Source organism: Acanthisitta chloris, unplaced genomic scaffold, assembly GCF_000695815.1.
Source record: "Acanthisitta chloris isolate BGI_N310 unplaced genomic scaffold, ASM69581v1 scaffold12846, whole genome shotgun sequence".
NCBI classification, from domain to species: Eukaryota; Metazoa; Chordata; class Aves; order Passeriformes; family Acanthisittidae; genus Acanthisitta; species Acanthisitta chloris.
The window spans coordinates 95,504-121,351 of record NW_008677703.1 but is presented as its reverse complement, the minus strand read 5'-3'; the positions used below and the strand labels follow the sequence as shown (position 1 = coordinate 121,351).

The window sequence follows — 25,848 nt, the reverse complement described above, 5'->3', positions numbered from 1 at the left end:
AGTTGGATCACCCTGGATCCCAGGTGGTAAGATCTGAACTGCTGGACCTCCTGTGAGGCACTTTGAATGTTCCACTATCATGCCCCACCAGGGTGGCAGAACCTCTGTGACATTAAAGTTGGAAAGAAAAGAGAAATAGATCTGGTTCTTGTTGCTTGGTTAATGACAATTTGGCTTTTTCCATGTGGATAAGATTTTCTAAAAGGAAAAGATCTGTACTTTGCATCTCTGACAAAGCAAGCAAAATAGTAAAAAGACTTGAAGTTTATCCATGGCTTTTGATACCAATCTCCCCATCTAATCCAACCAAGAGAAGACAAAGAACCAACACCAAAGGATGTCACCAACACCCACTGACACTGCAAACAGCATTCAAGTATCTTACACGAGAAACACTTGGGAACAGCCTTTGCCTTTGCCATCACACATGTGGAAACCTTCTTACAATGACTATTGGTTACTAAGAAACAGAAAGGAGTTGGCACGGATTTAGTTGAGTTCAAAGGGCTTGACAACATCATCTGCAATCACAGGACATAGAGGGACCAATCCTGCAGTCAGCACAGTCCACGTGCAGGGCTGCTGAGCATCTGGCCCAGGGGCTGCAGCTGCAATTCCCAAACAGATATCACTCCAAAACAATCAGTGTCTTGATGTCTGAAGTCTATTCTCTTCTGAAATATTAAATCATCATCCTTGACTCGCTGTGTTGGCCTTGAGTTGGAATGCAGCAAGTTCATGGGGATTTGCCACTGACCTGTGCAATCATTTCCACGTCCAAACCTTGAATCTGTTACCACAGTCACATTGTGGTTTCTCCTTTGCCCCAACTTCTGTCAGACTTTTGTACATATTTGCTAAAATACTAGTTTAAAGAAAAAAAGCCAATTTTTTCTTGAATAATCTCATGTTCACTTGTGATATCCCAGACCAACCCCTGGAGCTTTGCCTGCTGCATGAGATTCAGTGAGCTAACCTGAGGACCTGATTCTGCAAAATAGCAGTGTGTCAATAGAAACTGATGGGAGTAACCATAAAATTTCATTACCTTTCAAACTGAATTAAAAAAAATAAATCAAAACACCTAATCAATGTTAATCCGATTATGATTGTAAAAACAATTATTTCATAGATTACGTGAGCTGGGTAAAGGTGGAAACATTGCATTGACAAGGCAACATTTTGACAGGTTTGTGCTTCTGAGATGATCAGCAAAGGATCCAAAAGCTTCAACAGACATCCCTTCTGATTAGGTTCCAGGGCACGGTGGGTGAAAGCCTCCTGCAGTGTCCTGGCAGCCAGGCAAGGCTGAAGCTGTTCTGCTCCTACAGCCTTGTAAAGTCACCACCCTCAAGCACTCTGTCTACTTGGAAACCTCCTGGCAGTGACCCAGGAGTTTTGTGTTTATCTGCACAAGATGTTTTGTAGCCTCATTGGAAAAGAGAAAAGACAGTTCTTTCTCAGGAGCACGTATGAAGTTCACGAAAGCTCTACAATCTGTCACAGAAATGGAGAATAGGGATTTCTAATGGAAATAAGAAACTTTTCCCACCATTTGCATCGAGTGCAAATGCCTTGAGATAAGGAGGTGGAAAATAACTGAGCCAAAAGAGTCAAAGGCACTAATAGAGGAAAGCATTCAACATGTTGGGCAAGCAATACAACAGCACAAATGTGCTCCAGAAAGATGTGGTGCAAGTGGGAAATCCTACCTGCATCTCAGAGGAGGTGACAGATCCCAGATGGCTCCAAAGGTAAGGACGGGGTGGGTGCAGAGGAAGAGGTCAATGAACAAAATCAGAGCCTCAGACTTCAGTGCTGAGACCTTAACCAAAGGAAGCTGCTAAGCACTGGTGCTCCTTTAGTAACTAAACAGAAGTGAAGTGTGTGCTTAAAGGGGATCTTTATGTGCTTTGTGGAAGCTCCTGTATGCTATCCTGGATATTCTGGCTGGCAGGGAATCAGTGAAAATATTCAGAGGGGAGTGCTCTTTCCTTTAGCTGAGATATCCTGATTGTAACATGAATCATCTACAACATGCAACATGCATCATTCCAAGCTCCCAAAGAACTTTCTAAAACTTCTGAACTTCAGAATGAGTCTGTGTTTGGTTTTGAAAAATTATTTTGCAGAAATAGGTCCAAGGATGTTGCCAGTCAGAAGGAAACCCCAGCCTAACCAGTGCATTCAGCTGCCTGCTGAAGACAGCCACCTGCACACAAGGTGCATCACCAATAAAGGCTTCTGACCTCCTCCCCACCAGAGAAACAGACTCTATTTCTAGTTGGATCACCCTGGATCACAGGTGGTAAGATCTGAACTGCTGGACCTCCTGTGAGGCACTTTGAATGTTCCACTATCATGGTGCTGAAATCTGACTTCCCTCCCACTGGAAAGATACTGTGATTTTGTCTCTTCTTTAAAATCATCAGCACCAGTAGCATTCAAAATGAGAAACACAACTTCATGCTGAATTTCAGACAGAGGCAGTGGCTGGTATCTGGGCAACTGAACAAGAAGCAGACAGGATATCACATTTGAAGTGACCTGGGGTTTGTTTTGTGTTTCTCACGTTGTCACTAGAGCAGATGAGGCCAATGCTTTCCAAGAGGAAGAGCTATTACTACCACACTTCAAGTCTCCTCAAGAGAAACTCCACTCCGTGCCATGCTGCTGAGGGTTACTCACCCATCCCCTTGGTGTGGTTGAAGTCTCCTTTCACCACTTTACAGGTTTTGCCATCACCACTGCAGATCCCACAGCGATCCTCTTTGGCAGCTGAGCCAATGATTCCATCACAGCCAATTTTCTATTGACAACAACCAGAGGTGCCCATTATTTTCTTTGCAAGGTTAGAGCATCTCTAAACACTGAGGTCAAGACTAGGACTGACATCTGACTGAAAACCTGAATGGGAGGAAAACACTGCATCAAGGGAGCACTCAGCTGGAACGGTGTTGAGTTGGTTATTCAGCAACTCCCTTCTCTAACACTCAGAACACGAACTTTGATTCAGAAGACTTAACTGGAGAGAGTTTCATAAACACTAGTTATTCCAGACATCATCACAGATTTCATACTAACTTCTTTCAAACACAACAAATCAGAACAATTTCAAATTTGTATAGCAATTTCCAGCTGAGGAGCTCAAAGACATCCAGAGAAATGGACTATTACTAGTTTAGAGAAGAGAAAAATGTGATTTTCCTAAACAAAAATTAACCCAAGTAACCAAAATCCTGGTCATAGCCCTTTGCCACACAAAAATTCCGGATCCACAGTGCTGCTCACCGAATGAGCTCTGTTCTGGATCAGGATCTTGAAGTGTAACATTCAGTTCTGACTACACTTTTGCAATACCTGAAAAAAGACTTCACCAATCAGATGGTGCAGGATACCTGCAATGCAAGAGCAGTTCAATGGCAGCAGGTCAGGTTCATATTTGGTCAATTCATACCATAAAATTGCTTACACAATTATGAAATTATCCATGTGTTCACACTATTAAGCATAGACAGTCAATGGTAAAATAGATAATAAAATCTAACAATTTCACCTAATGTTTCATTTTAAATGGTGTTTGTATAATTTTCTACACCTACCTAACCTTTCTCCAATAAAACCTTTGCTTCTCAGACAGGTATAACTAGGATAATCACAGTATTCTCCCTGTAGCTATCAGGACTGTCACATTAACCTTCCTTATTCACAAAGCACTTACAGGTTATGATGGTGAACATCACACATTTATAAATCTTGAGGTTGACAAGACTTATGGTCATTAATTTATCCATGTAAGACCCTCAAAATAATCAGCAATTCACTCCTAAAACATAAATTTCTACTGCAATAAGAGTTGTCATTATGCAAGTTATTAGCAGAGATTGCACTATTAAAAACGAGTTAAAGATTTATTCTCTCTAGATAAACAGTTTCTTGGCAAATAACTTAGCAGGACTGTCACTAATAAGACTTATTTGAATAAGGCTGTTGGGTCTCTCCCTTCTTTGCCTTCTTATAATGAAGCCAGAGGAAAGTTGGAGAGATATCTTAGGAAATGATCAAAACAACAAACATTTTGAAAAATAGGGTAAGCAGGGAAATATTAAGAGAACTTGGGCTGTTTATCTGAGCCTGTCTGCGTGTAAGCAATGCAATTTGGACCTGACCTCCAACATTCCCCTTGTTTCAGAAGACACTGGCCACTGCCTGAGTCCAGATGTATTTCAGGGATCAAAGAATGCCAGTGTTCAGACGTGTGCTGATGCAGAGTTTGTCTGGGTAAATCATTAGAGGCAGACACATGCTGAGAAGGGATGATCATCCTAAACACATACTAGGGAAACGCTGCTCATTAGCTGGAACAGCACGTACGTGGATGCACAAGAGCTGCAGGAAAAACCCTGTGGAAATGGGAGTTAAAAAAGGTAGGAAGAAGACCATGGAGTTTCTGGCAGTTGCAATTCTCAAGTCTAAACTTCACACCCATGTCCAACAAATAATTTTGGGATACTGAATGTGATTCTGCCCCCAGAACAGAAGGATGTCCCAGCAGTTCTCCTTCCAGGAAAATCAGGATAATTTATTAGTGGGGTTGCTGAAAGGCAGCTGGAAATAAATGCCTGCCTGCCACCCTGCTGAGATACTGGCAAGGCTGCGTTTAATTTAAGGCTCTGGTGCTATCTTTTATTGTACTGCATTGTTATTAGCACTCTGTGAGCACACAAATGAATAAAGGCAATATAATGAGTGTTGAACCACACTTATTCCCAGTGCTACATGAGGAGTCTGGAGGACTCTAACGGAGGCAGGGAAAGAATAGGGAGTTAGCAATCACATGCTTTGCATTTATGTTGGAGTTTCCCAGATAATGGAAACCAGTGCAAGCCAGCAAAGCCTTGGAAGGAATGAGTCCCCCTCTTCTGACTCTGGGGTTCAACACAAGCCATTTCCTCCCACAGTTACTTGGTCACTGACACCCTTTGACTTGAGAGACCCTCCCTGAAGGCATGGAAAGAGCATCCAGAAGCATAACTCCTCAAACCTTCTCTGTTTCTTACCCTTCATCTTCACTCTAATTCTCTCTGAGTGGAGGAACCGGGAATGCCCCTTGCAGCTTTCCCTTCCATGGCACCATCACCCCAATCCACAGGGCAGACCTTCCCTTCAATCCAGGGCTTGAGGATTAAAGCCTCCATCAGATTTGGGCCAGGAAATGGATTCTTACAAAGGAAAATCTTTTAGAGAATAAAACACTTTTCTTTCTTGGCTACAAGATGAAAATTGGTGCGTTCTTGCTGCTTTATGGAGGAAAAATACCTTGGAAGCATTTTACTGTTGTCTACCCAAACATTAGAGCCCATTTCCCTCTCCCCAAGCCTTCCAATCATTTCCAAACTGGAAGTGCATTTAATAACAGTACATTTAATAACAGTACATTATGAAACAGCTTTGGTTAAGATTTGACAATGGATTCCAAAAGCTGCGAAGTCATTTAGAAGCACATTACAGTGACCACCTCAGTCACCCAGAACCTTCGAGAACTCCCCACATGGAAAATACAACCTCTCTTAAAACAAGTCCAAAGGGGAAGATATAGGGCTGGAAGGGGGAGGAAGCAAAACACAGTGAGCATCACCCTTCCTGCGAGGAAAGTACCTGCCAGCAGCCCTTGGACTGTTAATTGAGAGATATATCCAGGTCTCTCCAAGGTGTGAAAGCCTCTGAAATCAGCACTAGGTGGAAAAATTGGAGCCTCACCAAACTATCGAGTCTGTACATCAACAGCTTCTCACTGACATTATGCTGTATGCATTATACTGTCAATCACGAAACTATAAAGCTGTTCTCAACCTGCAGAAAGCTTTCCAAAAAGTGAGGGCTTAATTAACCATATGGTGAGTTTCACTGCTCAAAAGTCAAGTTTTCATAGTACAGAAAGAATCCCTGAAAACCCAAATAGTTCAAGGGAGTTGTCTGATCTTTACCACCTCTAACTTTCCTGTACAGTCCAGTGTATCAACCAAGGTAAGAGGATTTATCAAATGAAGAAAGGGGAAGCTTTACATCCTGAAGAAAGAAACACCTTGAAAACAACTTCCTGTGTGTTTTCTGACCCCAGAGTTGTCCTGCAGGTGAGCACACTGAGTCCATGGAGCAGTCCATCCACAACAGCTGGATACCTTCAGTTCCATTAGTCTTGAATGGATTGGTGAGAAAGGAAGCAGTTTTAAAACATGGCAGTCCTGGCAAGAAACTCTTTTGGGGCTTCAAGTGCTCACCATGGACAGTCACAGTTGTGTCCACAGATTTCTAAATGATCTCCAATCCAGGCAGTCCCCTACTCTGACACCACATTTCTATCCATTGACCTTGACCTGGCAGATAACTGCATGTTTGCTCAGCCAAAGGCCTGAAATTCATTCTCTCTGAGCTGATACCTCAGTCCACCCTTCCTTCTCTCCCTCCCCCTTCTCATTTTTATAATTAAACATCTGAAAGTACTGCTTGTTGGGTGGTATTTCCAGCTTCAGTCATTGCTGGCTCCAGCATAGGAAAACTCCTCTTCTCTTTTGAATACACATCATTTGGATTCTTCTGTGTGAACCATTTTCTGTATTGCTTGGATATTTTTTAATGATATTTTTATTTGTGTTTTCAATGGCTGTGCAAGAGCTCAATTGATACAGCCTGTGTGAGTATGTTTTGCTACATAAACACAATTATTTTTGTTATATACACCCACCCTGTGTAAGAAATGACATTGTAGGCTCACAAAACTGTAATGCTTCCCATATGCTGAGCTAACTAGCTGTCTCAATGGATCAAATATAAATATTGATGCAACATGTGCCATTTTACAAATTAATCATGTACAGAGCATGCTGGTTATGACAGATTCATCTACACTGCCAAATGTTTTGTCCATAATATCCAATGTCCATTGATACCTCCAGGGATGGACCACATGAAACAAGAATGTACATATGTGAGCGACTGACACTCAGATCTGAGGGGAAGAGAATTCCTATTTCTGTGTTTTAAACACGTCTGCCCCTGTGGAGAGTCTGTCAGGGTTTGCACAGGAGGGTGAGCTTAGATCCCTAATCAAGCAGTTCATCTCTGAGTTACTTTATGTTTCTGTTCCACACCAAGTTTTGTGTGATGCATTAGAGTCCACGTAAAAGTCAGTTCAGCAAATATTCTCCTGTCATTTCCCAAGGCTTCAGATTTTATCTGAGTCAGAGCAGCTCTGCTGGAACAGGAGCTAGGCACTGCCTATTTTAAATTAGCATTATCTCATCTGCATGAGGTCTGCAACAACACCTGCCCACTGACTTTGTGCTTAGATCCCTCAGCAGTTCGTAGGGATGACAGACACAATTATTCTTGCTAACCACCTTTTCACATCTAGGGATTGAAGGTTATGTGTCAAACCCCCTGTGTTCATTGGTGAACATGCTTCTTCCCATCCCAGGAACTCCTCTGCTTCTATTATAAGCTTTACATGGGATAACATGGAAGAAAAAAAAGAGGAAACATCATGTTTTACTTTTTTTTTCATACCCCACTGCAAAGCACACTAAAAAACTAGTAAGATATCTCCCAAGTCTTCTTTTTGTCACTATACCTTACTCACCAAAAACCCTGACACTCTTTTTAGGCCCCAGATTACATTGCTACAGATCAAGAAATGGAAAAAAAAAAGGCAATTATACAACAGATTTCTGTAGTTCAGACAATCCTTCTGGATTTGGTGCACATACACTAAATAATTTATCAAAGTACAATGCTAAGCCAAGTTGTTGTATGGAGACAAGTTACCCAGTCTGGAACATCTTGTACCACAGTTTGTAATGCAGGAATATGAATAATACATGGAAAATACTCAAGTGAGGAGACAAAGCCAGAACTAGAAGCATCAATCAAATGCAAAAAGTGGGTACTGAGTATGTAGAAAACTGTTTGTCAGCAGCAGGTCCAGTAGACAACTTCAATTTATCCTCTGCCACCTGTGGCTCTCTCCTGACACTCTGCCTGTCCAATCTGCAGAAACTGCTTTGGAAAATCTGTCCATTTTCCAATTTGTGCTTCACGTTTGTACTGTATGACAACCACTTTTGGAAGAAAGTAGTTCTATAATATTTTTGTTGTGCCAGGACAGTCTAATATGTGGCTTATTATCATTGAATGTACTGTGGATTCACTAGCAAGCTAAAAGTAGGTGTGATATGACAAAACATTCACGAGAAAACCATAAATAGAGCCAAAGCATCTTCACCTCTTAAACTGTTAAATTACAGCGAAGTCTGCCCTTGATCTCTAGCCCAGTTCTGCTATACAGGAGGTCTCTCTTCTCAAAGAGACCTTAGATTACACCCTGAGGTACAATCTGTAGCCCCCACTGGAAAGTTCTCATGCTATCATGAGTCTCAGACTAATCCTCCTTTGAGAAAAGCCAGCACGAAGTCATGTGCGTCATAACAGTCAGCTGAGCAGCTTGTCTGCTCCTCACACCACTGCTGGGTGACATCTGACACTTCTCTTAGCTCAACCTCTGCCAGCACTTTTGGATTAACTTCAGCAGCACAGAGTGAAGCACTGTAAGAGGCTAGAGAAAGCACACTGCTTCCACGAGTGTTCCCTCATGAAACATACACCCAACAGTCTGAGGAAGAACAAAACCCTCAGGGAATCCTCTCTCTGAAAGCCACTTGTCACTTGAAGAGAAATATGAGAAGATAAAACCCATCTGAGCTGCAGGTTGCACTGCCCTACCCATCTGCACCACGACTGCAGTGTCCATGCTAGAGAAAGCAAAGCCTAGACGAGCACTCACCCTCCTCCTCCGCCTCAGATACATCAGACTGCTCTTGCTCCTCACTCTGATACAGATTTTCTGCCTCGGGAAAGTCTCAGAAGAAATTCTCCTTGCTAGAAGATTATGCACATTTCAAGAAGAAAAGGCCAAAGACCTATCTAGACATTGAACAGGGGACCTAGCTGGCTCAGAAGATGGTAAGGATAATGCATTTGAAATGTTCAGCCTCAACACTTGCTCTAATAATCCAGGTGTCATGGTACACCAGGACAGGACAAAATTGAATAAAGATCTTATGACTTGTCTCAAAGACAAGAAGGAAGATTACAAAAGGTCTAGGTGATTTGGGAACATTTATGTTAAATTTAGGGCTGACTTTGCTCTCTGTGCTTCTATGCACAACCAAGTAATTACCAAGTGTATTCACTCCAGCTGCCTTCAGGTGTAAGGGATAAATACAGGGATGCTGCTGCTTATGATGATTTTGTTTCAGGGATAGTGAGGCTGACACCAAAAAGTTCCACTCACACCATTTCGATTGGAAAGCTCATGGCTTTAAAGTGAAACTAATAACTTCACAAAGTACAGCTGAAGGGAAACTCTCCTCCCTCAGTGCCTAAAAGCAGTCAGGGTATTTTGAGGCTTCAAAGAATCTGTTCCTGCTTTCCTTCTCAAAACCTTCCCCTCCTTGCAAGAGTTTTTTCTCTGCCATGCTCATCTACATTCATTCATCATGCAACAACGATGCACGAGTTCCACTTGGGAGCATCTACTGCTGAAGAGAAAAGATCTATTGCATTTCCTGGACTAGATGTTCACAGGCAATGGTTCCTGTTAATTTGTCTGTTACACTGGCAATGTGTCATTCCTGCCTTTGAGAGCCTCTGACTAGAAGGATTACAGAAGAAAATAAATAACAGTAATACCACCCTCTGATTTCAGCACTTATTCTCTTCTCCAGGCCCCCTGCAATGCTTGTTGCCAGGCTTTGTCTACTCTGGGTAAAGAAATAAGAGTAATTAAATGAATATGTCAATTAAATTGGTTTAATAGGCAGCTAGTTAGACAAGTATCTGTGGCAAATGGGGTACACAGTCCCATATGCCATTTCTCAGCACTCCACTGCATCTGAGGCAGAAGAGTATTATAAATGAGTTCACAAAGCTTTCAAATCTGCTCGGCTTGAACTGATCATTTTGCATTTTTTCTCAGCCAGATGCAAATGGACTGAATGTTCTGCAGCTGTCATCACCTCTCTGCACAGTTAAAGGCAGTTGCCCCCGACTCAGAGTGCAATTTGCTTTTCGTGATGTACCTCCAAGGCTCTGTGCTCATAAAGGAATTCATTTGGAGGGAGCTGGCTACTGCTCCTCCCTGAGAGCAGAAAACATACAGTGCCATAATGTCTGATTTACCATTTGTGGCTGATTCGAAGGTTTGGAGCAGGAAAACTGGCCAGCCCAGAGTAATGGTCAATGGCACACAGCTGGAGGTGCACAGCTGGACTGACTATAAAAGGTTATTAATGGATTTTGTAAAGTTTTTTTTCAGATACAGCTGAAAACAGGGAAAAATTAAGTAGCTTGGGATGCACCATGAATCTGGCTCTATGCAAAGCACTTTGTAATAAAGAACATCTAAAGAACCAAACTCATGTTGCTCTCCAGCAACTTGCTGTTCACATTTTTCATCTGAATAAGTTAGAAGGACTGAATTTAAAATGCCTCTTCAGCAGCATTTGTCAGGAAACAGTGGGAAGTGTCTCCTGCAAAATTCAACCCAGAGAAAAATTTTTCACTTCTCTCTCTGCACTGCTATTAGTAAAGCTTCTTTATGCACCCAAAACCTCCCTTACACCCAGGTGAATATCATGTTCATCTATCTCCCTGCCTGGAAGGCTCAAAGCAATAAAAATTGGCAGTTCTTAGTCACGGCTCACAGAAATCAGAAATAATGCCAAATTTGTTGTGTTTTGTGCCTCCAGGGCAAACCAGTGTACCTCCAGTGAAATTAGGGAACTAAAGAGTGATGCTAGAAGCTGCTAGATACAACAGGCTGGTTAACGCTGACAAGAGGAACTCCTACCTTAGGATCCAAATCTAGATGAAGAGAAACTTACAGGAAAGACTGCCAGGAAGGATCCAGCATTGGCAAGGTTGCTGTAGCCACCTGAACTCTATCATATCACTCTCATGTGTGCAGCAAACTTTGAACATGTGCTACTTGATTCAGGCAGAGAAAATCCACTAAGTGTCTGCCCTGTCATAGTGTCTGTGACAAATGACTCGAATCCAACTGCAGCACATCACTAGGAGCACCCATTCCAAACGACTTGCTGTCATCTGTGATCTTTAAATAAACATTTTCTTCTTTCCCTTCTCTTGTCCAAACCTTAAATCTCCAGTTAGTATGGGACTACACAACTCCATTAAATTTTCAAAGGACCTGAAATACCATCTCTAAATGATGCCCTCCCTAAGCACTCAGTGTGTGCATTCAGTGTCCCACTGCTCAGCAAACCATAAAGAGTTTTATTAGAAAGACCTCCCACACCTAATTTTGATTGCACATGTAATTTGGGAAGAGAGAAATAATCATTGCAATGGCTATATGCCATAACACCTTCACTCCAGGAGAAAGGAATCAAATCTGAAGACTCTGAAGAGTCCTTTTCATTTCCATTCTTGACCAGAAGGAAAAAGCATGTTCAGGTTTTGGCCAGTCCATCCAGGGACAACCAAGGTGATGTTGATTGTCCCACTGCAGTACAGCACAAAGAAGCTTACCCTGCATTCTCTCTGATTTGCTCTTTATGTGACTCAAGTAAGACAACACAGATGAGAGGCAAAATAAAACTGGTGTGACCTGTGCCCTTGGCTGCAGGATCTGCTCGTTCAAACCTACATTCTCTATTGTGTGGAGCTTTAAAACCTAGTTTGGGGGAGGAAGGGAACCTTTTTCTTCCTGCAAAGGAAACAGGCCTTTCGAAAAGCTTTGGTGGGTCTCTACAGTAACTCACCTCAGCATTATACAGTAATAGTCAACAAAAATCACACAGGGGAAGCTATTGACTTGTGCAGCTGCAGGAGCCAAGGAGCAACTGGGATTGAAAAGCTTCCTCAATGTTTCTAGGTAGGAGCCAGGTGGACCTGGAAAGCATCATGGTTCTGGGAACATAACCCTTGTAACAGGCTAGTGACAATTTGTAATCCAGTTTGCAGCTTCAGTGTGTTTTTCAGTGACTCCTCTAATCACCAAAATGGAGCAGTCAAGCAAGCCAGATTTCCACTCCCATCTGCTCCCCTCACAGAAGTCCCTTCCCACCCAAGCCATCTGATGACTGCACACAAGCAAATGTGATCATTGAGCATTCCCAGCTGTTCAGTAATAATATCATACCTCGGGCATTTAGCATAATTCTTACACCAAGACACAGGACTGTGGAGCACTTCTAATGGGTCTTATAAAACAGGGTTGTCCTCTCACCTCCCAGCCACCCACACAGATGCCTGTCCTAGGATATACAGAGCTGCCCCAGACTGTACATAACACTAGAAATAAAACAACAGAAAGTTACTCCACCTGGCACTTGCCATGTACACAGAGGTCAGTCTCGTAAGGCCCACATGGAGTCCCATCAAGGACTCTGTCTGCCACCAGCATGGGAGAATCCTTCCCCAGAGGAGAGCAGAAGAGCTCACATGGCTTATCTGGAAAAATAAATACAACAACTACCTTTAGGACCAGCACAATCTAACACACCAATGAACAGTGACACTGAGATGTGAGGCTGAGCTGCCTCTGTCTTGCTTGACAGAGGAACTACAAACATATCCTATGGATGCTCAACCTCTCTGACTTGTGTCTGCTCAAACTCTTTGCCTTGTGTGCGATGCAAAGCAAAAATGCAGAGGCTGGACTTTAATTTCACTTGAAGAGTGCACAGAGTTGATGGGAAAGCTGTTCAAAGAGCAGCTCGTGCAGGAAAACAACCTCCTCTGGACATCATCTGTGCAGCTGCAGATCTTCAATGGGGCAGGACAGGTTTCCAATTTGCATCCATGGAAACTGGGGCAACATGGCTCAGGTGAGTGAATTGTGTTAGCAATAGCCTGTTCAGTCTTCAGGTGGCCAGAAAATAGCCTATTCATTTCAGTGTCTGAATGAAGTTCCCCCTGCAATATGCTACTAATTCTGGCAGCACTTATCTAAGATCACCAAATCATTACTTTTTCCTTTTCTCTCCTATTTACAAGGCCCTCGGCAACCCATAGTTCCTGACTGGAAATTAAGAAAGGAATGAAACAGCTCACCCTTGGAAAAATCTGGGAGAGTCTTCTTTGACTGAAATGAGTCAGAGAAGTAGCTCTGTATTGTGCATTCATCCAGCAAAACTATTTGGGAAGGGGGGCAGAGGGGAACAACAAGCAGAATCAGCCTGTCTCCTGGGGCATCTGAAGGAACTGTGCTCTTGGAGGGTCTGATGGGAAGTGCTCTGGGAACTGAAATGCTGTCTGTACACTTGTGCTGGCATCAGACCTCATTTGTCAGTGCAAGCACAGGAAAGGGTTTATCCAGTGTCTGGTCTTCTAGTGTCAGTTCCAACACCACCCTCCCCTGTGCAAGCAAGTCTTTAGGATGACCAAATGAAACTAGCCTGGTCTGCTTGTCAGCAGAGTGCAGCAGAAGAAGTTTATTCCTGCAGAAAGACATTATCATGATTGTGTTTCATATCCCACGAACATCTGGGTGAACAGCAGATGAACAGCAAGATCCAGCAAAGGAAAAATTAGAGGAATGTAGGTAGGATAGGCAATCATGCTGAAATGCCCAAAATTGACACACATAAGAACTGTCCCACGGAATCCATCTTTTTACAGTTCCAAATTAGCTTAAACGTTCTAATGTTTATGTTCCCACATAGCTGACTGGGAATTAAGTTAAGGCACTTCTCTCTCAGCATTACACAAAGATGAGTAAAGAACTGACAGCTCTGCATGCTCTGTTAAGAAGGCTAAAAGAACAGCAGAGCAACACCAAGAACAACTAATTGTAATTAGTCTTTCAGCTGTAGCTAAAGAGGACATATTGTCCCTTCTCATCAACAAAGGGGAGTCCTGCAGATGAAATCAAGAGAGGTTGAGAAGCTGCAGTGAAAGAACAAGGAATTACAGAGGAAGATGAAAAAACTCACCATCAACGATGACAGCTGTCAGGAGGCTTTTCTTCTTGTTGGTGTATCTGTCATGGGCCTGGCACTGCTGATCCCTGAAGCTTGGCACACCTTTGGGGCAGGGTAGGTTCTCACACACAGTGTGCTCCACGCTGGCTCCTCGGCAGTTCTTCCCACCTGGCCCTGGCCTGTTCCAGGAAACACAAACCAGGGTCAGCACCAAATACCCAAGGCAGAGGCAGCAACCCACAGTGTTCCCCCTTCCTCTTCTCACCCTTTGCTTTGCCCCCTGACTCAGACACTTTTAATGATGGAGACACAATAATCATGTCATCAGATTGTGTCCTCTAAGGGTCTGTCTTCAGCAGTTTGAAATGAAGACGACACAGAAGGAGCTACAACCTGAACTGTAATTTGGGTATCCAGAAACAAATGTGTGCAGCAGATAATCTCCATCCATGAAAACCATGCCATCTTTTTTTTACACATTTGTTTTTGAAACATGCAGAAAAAGGCCACTAATCCAACATCAGGATTAAGCACCTGCAAAACCTATTTGTTCCTATTTATGAATCCCCAGAGAAGAAGGAAAACACAAATTCTCAACAATAGCCTATATTGTCTTCGCAAAATAAACCAAAATACAAACAAAAAAAAACCCAAGTAAGCAAAAACTTGGCCATCCTAACAGATTATTTATTATGCTACTTGCTGATAGTCTCCTGAATTTGTCACATACCTATCTCCCCAGCTGAAATCAGCAGAGATGGATTAAGTCATGTTCTTACTTTTCTTTAACAGATGGCTATAAAAAGCAACTCCAGCCAAATTCCAGATTTTATCAGTATGGCAGTTCATTCCAAAAGCTTCCTCCCTTTCCTTCCCAGAAGAGCAATGAACATCAGGTTATATCACTCAGCATATTAGAAACCAAGACCCTCACTGTATATCATTTACTTGTGCCAGTGGCCCTAGCAGGAGTTGCCCTGATCACATACCCACTGGCCATAGGACTGGGCCTTCCTACATGTGCTGCACTCAGTGGATCCAGCATTTGATGCAACAGGAACATTTCATTCTGCATAGAAGAGCTTTATGCCAAATTTCAGCCTAGATGAAATTTTTACAGTAGCTCCATTAATCCCAGAATGAGTGTTGTGGGTGTTTTTTAATGGAAATGCTGATCTCCAATGACATTGTAACATCACAGAGAGTCACCAGCACAGCCTGAACAACACCTCCTTGCACTGGCAACACCTCCTTCTGCCATGGACACGTGCAAGGCAGCAGATGTGCTGAGACTGATGCAGAAACCTTCTGGGAGGATTGTGTCTGCTGCCTTAGACTGTGAGACAGACTCTGTCCAGATGATGCCACAGGCTCCTTCCCACATGAACCCTACACTCACATAAAGCCACCAGAAACATGAACTTTGGTTTCAGCACCATCGCTTTGGATACAGCAAAAGAGCTGCAGCCATTGAACATAGGTGACTCTGTGCATATTTGTGGGTACAGTCACATGGAGAAAAAACAACAACAAAAGAGGAAGCAGTCGGAATACCCAGAGAGTAACAAAGCACTCTCTCCCGAGGGTGTCAGGCTGATGACCATGGAGCAGGAGACACACAGCAGGACTGTTATTTACTCTTACATCATCTTTGGCTTTAATTTTCAAATGTCATTAACTCATGTGGGACTTTCTATGAGTTTGCCAGTGCAGACTGGAACGGCAGCTCTCACTGTTGGCAACATAATCACTGGCAATACCAAAGTAACAGCTAAAACGATGAGCAAAGAGACTTCCTGAGCACCCATCACTCCCAGTCAGTGGGAGCTGCAGGAACTCCAGACCTTTAGGCCTGCACTCCTCAGGCCTTTCAGCAGCCTGGCCTGCCTTCCCTTTTTAATTAAGGATCAAAATGAGCTGCCTCCTCCTGATGTAGTTTCTCATGAACTGGAAGAGCTGGATGCACTCATGAACCACAAAACAAAAGAGCATCCTACAGATCATGAGGAACTCAACAAAAATAATATACCCAACAAGACCTTCCCACCTCAGCTCCCCTTTGTCCAACAGCTTCATGCCTTTTTGGCAGTATGTTGCTGCTTTCTACTAGACTATAGTAAAACATTAGTAGGATATATGAGATTCACTCATGTGGTTCAGGACAAGCAGCCTCAGAGAACTGGACAGGACACAGCTCTGCCATGCAGATTCTGCTCTGCTCTGTCTGGGTAGGGAATGCAGAATTACTGATGGTAATCTCTTTTACATGATGACCTCTGGAACAGTGTTGCACCACGTTTCAAAAGGATACTGAGGGTTTTCACCTTGAAAGATGAACAATGACAGTCACTCTCTCAGGTCTCCCACAAACAGTTACCTAGCACTTGTTCAAACACTTTGCCTGCTTCACTCCATTTTTAGGCTTCATCCTTGTGTCCCTTCCACCTTTCCAAATGCTGAGGCCAAGAGTTTGGGCATCACCTCTAACAGATTCTACTAAAGAATCTGAAGGGAAAGATCTCTGCAATCCCAGGTCCCAAGCCCTGTAGGATAAGAGTTCTAGCACTGCCTGGGACTTCCAATAGACAGTATAATTCAAGTCCACTCTGGCACATGCCTGAAACAGTGACAGTGTGAGAACTGCTGGTAGACTTCACAGCCATCTTATGCCAAAAGAAGCCACCCACTAATGGAACTGCAGAAATCAAAGTCCATTTATACTGCTGTGACCCTTTTACATGACAAGAAGGAATGGGAGAAGGGGTGGAGATCTCATCTGGATGTTCTGCTTAAGCCAGTGGTTGTCTCTTCAGTCCCACTGTACAATAACCCAAACCCAAGACAACAGCACAAGGCAGTACAACTCAAAAGTCTGCACGTGCAAACTGGCTCATGACACTCTCCTTATAACCATGTGGAGGCAATGCATGTAAATGCTCAAAGAAATTACAGAGAGGAAAAACCAAATCAAACAGTGAAGCAACTGGTTTAAAAATACTGATAGTCCCACAGGCTCAAGAGTCAGCTGGCAGGAGCAGAGATTGCTGTAAAAAAAATATCCCAAGACCAAATATATATAAAATAAAAGATAAATCCCTTAGCCAATATTTTTGGACAGTGAATAAACCAGCTGCAGAAGTGAGCTGATGCCAGGAATTTGAAGCAAAAGAAGATCACGTGTGTATCCCCAGCCAAGAATGTATATGAGAAAGAGAACTTTAAAATCAGTGTGCAGTGTTGGAGGGAGCATTTCCTGTAATTTAGGGAACAATGATGAATGGATTTGGGTTTGGTCAGCACTATAGCTGACAGCAAAGAAACAGCTCAGACCCTTGTTCAGGAAAATGAGCTGGTAAAAATCAAACCTGGACATTATCGAGATGTAACTGTAGCTCAGTGTTATTTAAGGAGAGGAATAAACAAAAATATCCTTTTCATATGAATACAGGTCAACAGCAGCCAGTGTGAGTCTCTCCATCATCTAGGCATGTCTTCAAAATGATTGTGCTGCTAGCCAGAATTTCAGTCCCAATATAGAAAAAGAAGCTTCCTGTGCTTTGTCTGTGGAGGAAACCTTAAAATCTGAATAAATTTAGAGGTATACCAAGAGACTGTGAGCAGCCTTGCTCACCTCAGAAGTTATAATGAACACAAACAGGGGTGGTCAGTAAATTTGGCCACCATGGTAACCTGTTTGGACCTCCCATATGATGAAAAGACTTCCAGATGGGTCTGAACTGACCTGAGGGATGAAGGATGGCACATGGGAGAAAAGAATACTTATATTTCTTCCTGAATCTGAAAAAAATCCAAGCCCAAGCAGAGAATATTGGCTTATTTGTAGTCACTGTGCAGGAACTAAACAGCACCCACAGCACTGTGTGTGCATGAAAACTTTCCTTTTCATATGCAGAGTACCTGACATGAATATCCTGACATGCAGAATATCTGAAGGTGTTTTACCAACACAGCTCTGGGACACTATGACCATTGTCAGCCACTCTACTGCTTCTCAAGCCCAGAGCCAGCACTCCCTGCAGAACTGATCTCTAAGGCATATTGACTCAGTTTGGTCTGCAGATCCAGATTAGCCCCTCCTCATCCACTGCAGTGCTGGAGAGGAAACACAACATCATTTTTTCTGCCAAACTACATGTTTTTAATTCAATTGTATCCATGTTTGAATCATTGCAGTGAGCCACTTCTAATGGTGACCCTTCAAGCCACTTCCACAAAACCTCCTTCACTCCAAGTCACTGCAGGATTTTGACTGCTCCTTATGAATGAAAAAATCTCTCACAGCCTCTGCACAGCTCTGCTGCCCATTTCTTCCCTGGACTCTTGCAGCAAGGATTGCCCAACTGTTACATGCAAAAAGAAGTCAGCACGACGTGAGGACTTACGGGGGATTGTCGCATTTCCTCTGCCTGAACCTCACTCCTGTGCCACACGTCCTGCTGCACATGCTCCACTGACTCCACATGCTCCAGTCTCCATCCACGTGCTCAGGGATGGGAGTTTTGCTGACACACTCCCCAGCTCGGCACCACTGCAATGCAATTGTGTTAGCACAGGCTGCAAAGAAGCCCTGACCTTGCAAACATTTCTGCACAGGTGGACTTGAAAGGATGTCTGAGGGATTACAACAAGCCCATGTTTAGGTTTCTAGAGATTCAAGGCTTTGGTGAGATGGAGGTGGGAGAAGGTGAAAGGGAGGAGGTGAAAGATAGAAATTTAAGTGTCACTCTCGACAAACCCCTGAAGGGAGTTCTGTCATTAAAAAAAATAATCACAGAATTCAGCCCCTTACTTTATAAAGAAGATAATTATCTAAGTGCTAAGACTTAAAGCCCCACGATTCACAGGAACTGAGTCCAAGAAATTATACCCCAAAGCAATGCCTTCATCAGCACTATTCCCAGTATGTACAAAATAATTGAGGTATTTTGGACCTAACTTGGCTAAAGCCCCAAAAACCTTTGATTCTAATAAGCTGTTCTGGCTCCTGACCAAGCAGCAAACTTGGCCTGTCCAGGATGTGACACAGTGAGCAGTGCTAAGCAGCATTACGAAAGAGTCACCACGACTCCTCTAGTTAGAAAAACATAGATCTAAAAACCTTTTGTCTCAGTTTCCTTGTCATGCTTTCCAGGACTCAGCTTTTCTCATCACTGTTAATCTTTCTCTGCAAGCAAATCATCTCTAATCTTTGATATTACCAGTGAGCTTTTTAATTTTACCCTTTCTTACCTCCCTAACCATACAATATACAAAAAATATTTGAGTCCAGCCTCGGTAAGTAGGGGGTTGGCAGTTACCAAACCAGTCAAGTTCCAAAATATATATATGTGCAGCAAATTATCCCTCAAAAATAACAGACCATCACTGAATTTGAGCTAAAACATTTTGAGCTACTTTTAGAAACTATAAAGTTTTTAAGTAGGCTCTTTTTCTTTCCCCATCTTCCTCCACTCCCCAAGTGTCAGCCTAAATGCTCTGCACACTTTCCACCTCAAATATAGGCCAGAACACTTCCACTTTAGCTCACACTGAAAAACACCTCACTCAGGAAACCACCAGCAGCAATGAAAAGAGGTGACAGGAGTGAGCTACCACCCAACATGACTCGCAGGGCACTGGGTCTGTGCCCTCAGCAGTGAGGCCTGAGGTTCTCCCGCAGTTTGTAGAATGCCTTGACCACAAGAACTTCCCTACTGAAGTCTCCAGAAGCTACAGAAATACATGTAATATAAAATCAGAAAGACTTAACCCAACCCAGCTATTAATTGAGCAGTTTCTGTACCAGGATCAGTATAAAATATGGGTTTATGCTAAATACTGAACATCTTGGAAACATTACTCCATAGGCAATGCTGGAAAACAAAAAGTAAGTGCTACTGAGCAGTCTGATTACCTTGTCTGCGCCACACTCTGTGCCATCCAGAGGGGGATCCAACTTGGTTTTACAGGATGTATCTCCTTCCACCAGGCACCAGAGCCCAGCACACATCAAATGCTGCAATCACAAAGCAAGGAGGTGCAGTTATTACTTTTGGAGATGTCAGCTATCATTATGGGATACACTTCAAAGCTCAGGCAGTCCTTCTCAAGTGAATCCAGAGGCATCTAGTTGGTTTGGGAGCAATTATCTTTTAAGGATCGATTGGCATTAAGTGGTGGAGCTGGAAACATAAAAGAGATTGATGGATGCCACTGACAGGAGCAAAACCTCCCCAAAACAAGGAGTGTGCTATTTAAACAGATTTCTTTTCACAAGAATAAATCTGATCCATTAAAAAAGAATCCTATATGGGAGGTGCTTTGGAACCATGACATATGCTTTGATGTCCAAGATGCTTAATTACTTGTATTTTCTTATAAAGATACTCAAGTCACACTGCCAGCTCTGGCACCTGGTGATAGCTATGATCAGCCAGAAATGCTTGGGAGAAGATTTTAAGGTAGAATGAGAGAGAGGAAAGAATGTCATGGTGCCATGCAGCAGAGGAGGAGCCAGTGTGTCTTGCAGAGATGTTAGTGCTGACCACAACTGTGAGATCTGCCAGATCAATATGTTTTCAGAATTTGAGCAAAAGAACCAGAAAAAGGGGCCCTGACATCGTTAACATTTTCCACAGCATCCACCATGCTTTGCATTCCTTGAAAGTGGATGATTTCAATACAGAGCTACATAGCTGAGTACCAAAAAAAGAAAAAGAAGAGTTACATTTCTTTCCACTATTGTTCACATTTCAATGTAATGGTAAAAAGATGAGAAGCCTGACTCGAGTGCCAGCTGGTCTTGTCAAGATTTATTGCACCTCATTAAATAGCTGAGTCAACACGCTTCAACCTTATGGTTCTTTCACGATGTAATGTAAGAGACTGTGGGTGCATGTGTGTTTTGTGTACAGGCATGTTGGTATGTCTACAGAAAATAGATCATGTCTACATAAAATAGAGCTGAAAAAGAGAGGGTGCAGACGAGATAAATCCCAGTCCCGGTGATGATGTAGAACATCCTGAAGCAAACTAGTTACCACAGCAGGATCTGTATCCTGCTTTATTTCCCCATTTCCTTCTTTATTTCCACATTTCTTTCTGGAAAGAGGAGTTTGCATTATTTAAACCAAAAGAAAATCCACAAAAACTGGAAGCAGAAGGGACCACTCAGCAACATCTGCATTAACCACAATGCAGAAAGTCATCATCAAACAAACAACAGCAAATACACCAGGGAAGCCTAAATCAGTGACATTTCAAGACATTTTCCCTGAGCTAATAGAGCATATGGGAAAATATCAGACTAGTAATTTTGACTAAATGACCGTGACTAATTAGTGGTTTACCCACAGGTCTGAAAGCACTTAAACACCAATTAGCCATAAGGACATCCCATACTGTTTTACAGATAGGTATAGTGAGGCAGAAGCTTTGACAAGGCAGAGATTTCAGAGCTCACTGAGAAATCCATTGTTCCACACCATAACTCCCAGATTCTCAGAACTCTGCCTTCTGGAGAGGACTAAAATCAAAAAGTACATCAATTAACTGTCCACAAGTGCTACAGAAAGAACACTAACCTAGGCAATAAACCACAGTGTGAAAGCAGTCCCAGCAAAGCTTCTTTCCAAACTGTGGTTGGGGAATACTGATACATAAGATGAATGGAAGTTTTGGAGATGAAGGGTGTAGACAGTAAGTATTTCCACTTTTCCAGTCTTCAACCTCACTCTTACACATAACCACAAAGCTCCGGAGCAGAATGTGAGGAGAAACACTCCAGTCTGATCTCTTGAATGACCCAGACAGAAATTTTGTTCCCAGAAGGAAACCCTCTGCCTCTGCTTTCCATCAGAGACATCCTGGCTGAAGATGTACTGGAATTCACTACATCCCTAAAGAAGTTGTTCTAGACACATACGAGCACCACTGCTAAATATCTGCATTATGCAAGGTCAGTACTTATTAAGCTTCAGCTTCAAGTCCCTGGATCATAGACTGAGTGTAAGTTAGGGTTAAATTCTCCTCTTTGATGCAAAACTGGAAGGAGGAAGGGGATAGTGGTGGAAACAAAGTCATAAACATGAAGCAGCTTTTTGTACAATTTTAGTCGGCAACTGGAATTCCTCCATAGCCCAGAAGAATGCGGAAGGTGACAAAGTCAGCTCACATGCCCAGGTATGAGCTGTGGTGTGGGAAAGCAATGGGCAGAGATCACCTCAAACAGGTGTGTCTGTACCTGCAGAGCTACAGAACTGAGTGCAGGCTATGGATACAGAGGGTGAAAATATTTACATACTTGTGTGTATCTGTGTGTGCATCTATATGTTCTGGTGCCCTCGATGTAAGAAAGACATGGAACTGTCGGAGCAAGTTCAGAGAAGGCCACAAAGCTAGTAAGAGGACTGGAGCATCTCCCCTGTGAGGATAGGCTGAGCGAGTTGGGGCTGTTCAGCCTGGAGAAGAGAAGGTTGTGTGGAGATCTCATAGCAGCCTCTCAGGATCTGAAGGGGCTCCAGGGAAGCTGCAGAGGGACTCTGTGTTAGGAACTGTAGTGATAGGACAGGGAGTAAAGGGGATAAACTGAAAGAGGGAAATTTTCACTAGATATTAGGAAGAAGTTTTGAACTGTGAGGGTGGAGAGACACTGTCCAAGGTTGCCCAGGGAGGCTGTGGCTGCCCCAACCCTGGCAGTGTTCACAGCCAGGTTGGCTAAAGCCTTGAGCAACCTGCTCTGGTGGGAGGTGTCCCTGCCCCGGGCAGGGGGTGGGGTTGGATGATTTCTAAGGTCCATTCCAACCCCTGAAGGTCTATGGTTCTATGTGTGTGTGTTTGTGCCTATATATACACATGTATACACACACAGAATTATAGGGAGATAATAAAGGGAAATATCTCTCTCAGCAACACCACCCTTTCTGAAATTTCCCATCTTTGAGGTATGGAAACCATCAGATTTTTATAGCATCCTTGTGCTTGATTCAGAATCCTAAATGCAAAGCATATTTCAGGAAACAGTTACAGAAAAATCTGGTAACGGCCCCGAGCTCTGTGTTCTAGTGCCATACCACTACAAAGCTCAGAGCCTCGTTAGTGCAGACCCTGCACTTAATAGAGCATTCAGATACCCCAGCAAAGATTAAACCATCAGCTTCACTATTGTATGTTCCCAAGATGTTTTATCATGTTAATAGCTCGTTTCAAAAGAGATCATGTATCCTCCTCAGCTACAATAGAAACCCAAACAAAACTCCCATTAAACAGTGCTGAAGGACTGACTTTTTAATGGTTAAACAGCTTTGTGGGGAAATATCCAAGTGAGAAATGGCAGGACTTGAAAGGAAGTTGTTGTATATGAGTGGCAGTTCAGAGCTTACACTGATATAGAAGAAGCCATCAAAAGAACTGTATTAGTGCTCATTCTAAAATCAGCAACCAGCTTTCAGATGGCAGGTCTCTGCCTGCAAACCATTCCTTACAGCCTTCAAGAAGTGCCAGTGAGGATTTTCCAATGATAGATATTTTGCACTGGAAAAATATTGATTTGTTGAAACTGTCTGTGGGGAAAGGTCATCTTTGGATCAGCTCCCAGTTTGAAATATGTCCAAGAGCAAAATAAATTTTTTTTTTAAAAAAAGGGAGATGGCTGTTGAAAAGTAGTATTTCAGTAAAATTAAAAGATCTTTTTTAAAAACTGCTTTTTCAACTGAACCCTTAGGGAATTCATACAGAGAGAGACAATAAAATGTAGACATGGAAATAAAATGAGATTTTTATAAAGGGGCAAATTTTAGACTCTTGAAAACTTCTGGAAGATAAGAAAGCTTGTCTGCACAGCTGTTAGAAACCAGTCCTGAGAGAGGTCATGATCTGGAAACTCCCAAGCTGGGAGATATCTGCTCGGCAGGTGAGCAATGCTCCAATTACAGGTATTACAATGGCACCTATTTGACAAAGGGGCCTGACTGTGCCAGGTGTTTTCTCTTCCTCTAAGAACTTGCAATCTAAACAGACTCCTGGGAGCCTGCACATAAAGGAAGCTTTATCCCTCTGTTACAGGTGGGAAAATGAGGAACAGAAAGGGATTAAATGTCTCGCTGAAAGTCTGCTGGGAGACAAGTCAAACTGCCCCAGCTCTGCTGTCCTCTGCTCAGTGTCACAGCTCCAGCTGAGTTCAGGAGAAAACCAGGAACATGTCTGGCTCTGGGCCTTTGCACCTTTCACAGCTTTTCAGCCTTTTTCAGCTGACACACTGTTTCTGAAGATGGTGTTTACCTTCCCTGGAAGTTCCATCCCACATGTGCTAGGATGGACTCAGCATGTGAAGCACTGCGACCACTCAGGGTCTATTTTAGGGCTGCTAGCTCAGTGCTGCAGCTGGAAATGAGAAGAAGCCAGAATGAATCCAGCCAGCTCTCTGCCCACAGGCAGTAAGTCTAGAGTCTGCTAGTTTCTGGGTTAGCTATTGCATCACCACTGCTGCTAAAATCAGAGTGATTCTGCCCTATGACCTCACATGGGCTCAGGGAGAGGAGAGGGTTCACAATGCTTCCCTGGCTCAAAGACTCAGATGATTACCTACAAAGAAAAATTCCAAATCTTCAAAGGATAAAGAGAATCCAGTGATAGAGATGTCCTTCCCACCATGGAACAACTCTAAGGAAGCTTCATAGAATCATCAATGTTGGAAGAGACCTTTAAGATTATCAAGTCCAACTGTAACCTCTAAACTCTAAAGCTTATTCATTCTCTACCCATTCACAGAGAATTCCTCAGGAGAAGTAAGTGCTTCTTTTTTTGAATGAATCCAAGGTGAGTGACCTTCAATTCATCCAAAAAAAGAAGCACTTCTTTTTCCCAAGCATGAATACATTCCTGTTGCCTGCTGCCCACTGGAAACAGGAACTTCTTATTTCTAGCAGCAGAGTTAAACCACTATGAAACCAATTTTGCTGTCAAAATGAGAGGATTATGAAGAAGGACTTGGGAAGAGTAAAAATCCTTAAGCAAGAGGAGCAAGAGACCACTTAACACACAGGCATGTTTATAAATAGGCTGTCTCTCAATGAAATATCAGAACACTTATTTTGCCAAGGTTTTGGCTTGGCAGATGCTAACCACGAGAGAAAACATGCTTATAACAGGAGCCTAATTAGCACCTATTAGGTACAATAAACACACAATTTACACTCACTTTCCTGTTCAAAACACTATGCCAACGTCCTTGAAGCCTCCTGGCATGCTGCTGGGGAGGAATTCTTTACACAGCAAGGTGAGAAAAACAATGCCCTCAATTTCTACACTGTCAATAGCTTTAATTTTGGATGCATAAACAACCCACAACCTACAATGGATCACAAGGGAGGTGAGTGCTGTGGTTAGTTAGATGGAGCTTCTTGCTGTAGAAAATGAGATGAAAAGTGTTCAAAACTGGAATCTGGTAAAACTGGCACTTTTGAAAAGGAGCCACATGCTGTCCCAGACAAGATAACTGTGAAACCTGAATCCATGTATCAGTGGCCAAGCTGCTGACCTTATCCAGGGCTGATACTCCAAGGAACAAGTGGTAGGTCCAATAGTGGAAATACCTGTCTATCTATCCAAATGACAGACCTGACCCAAAAGTCAAGGGAAGGTTTGAGAAAGAATCGCTGTCCCAGAATATTCAGGCAGTACTTGATATCTACTAATGTTTCATCTTAACAAAAGTGGATAACATTCCCATCAAATCATAATGTGCAATTTGATTCATTAATGACAAAGAAGAATTGATCTCTTTACTGCTGGACAGAAAGCACCTAAGCCTCTGTTATAAAGAATAGTCATCTTCTTCTTAGGTGCA

General features: G+C 42.8%; 1 protein-coding gene across 1 annotated transcript in view; it reads right to left on the bottom strand.

Moving 5' to 3' along the window:
* Nucleotides 1-25,848, bottom strand: part of ADAMTS17 (ADAM metallopeptidase with thrombospondin type 1 motif, 17) — a 163,322-nt gene that overhangs the window by 50,723 nt on the left and 86,751 nt on the right. The window contains exons 9-14 of the mRNA XM_009076620.1: nt 19,918-20,019; nt 18,407-18,552; nt 14,016-14,182; nt 12,404-12,531; nt 2,689-2,809; nt 386-460 (exon numbers count right to left, since the gene is read on the bottom strand). Coding sequence (XP_009074868.1) covers nt 386-460; nt 2,689-2,809; nt 12,404-12,531; nt 14,016-14,182; nt 18,407-18,552; nt 19,918-20,019 — 739 coding nt within the window. The remainder of the gene's footprint in view (nt 1-385; nt 461-2,688; nt 2,810-12,403; nt 12,532-14,015; nt 14,183-18,406; nt 18,553-19,917; nt 20,020-25,848) is intronic.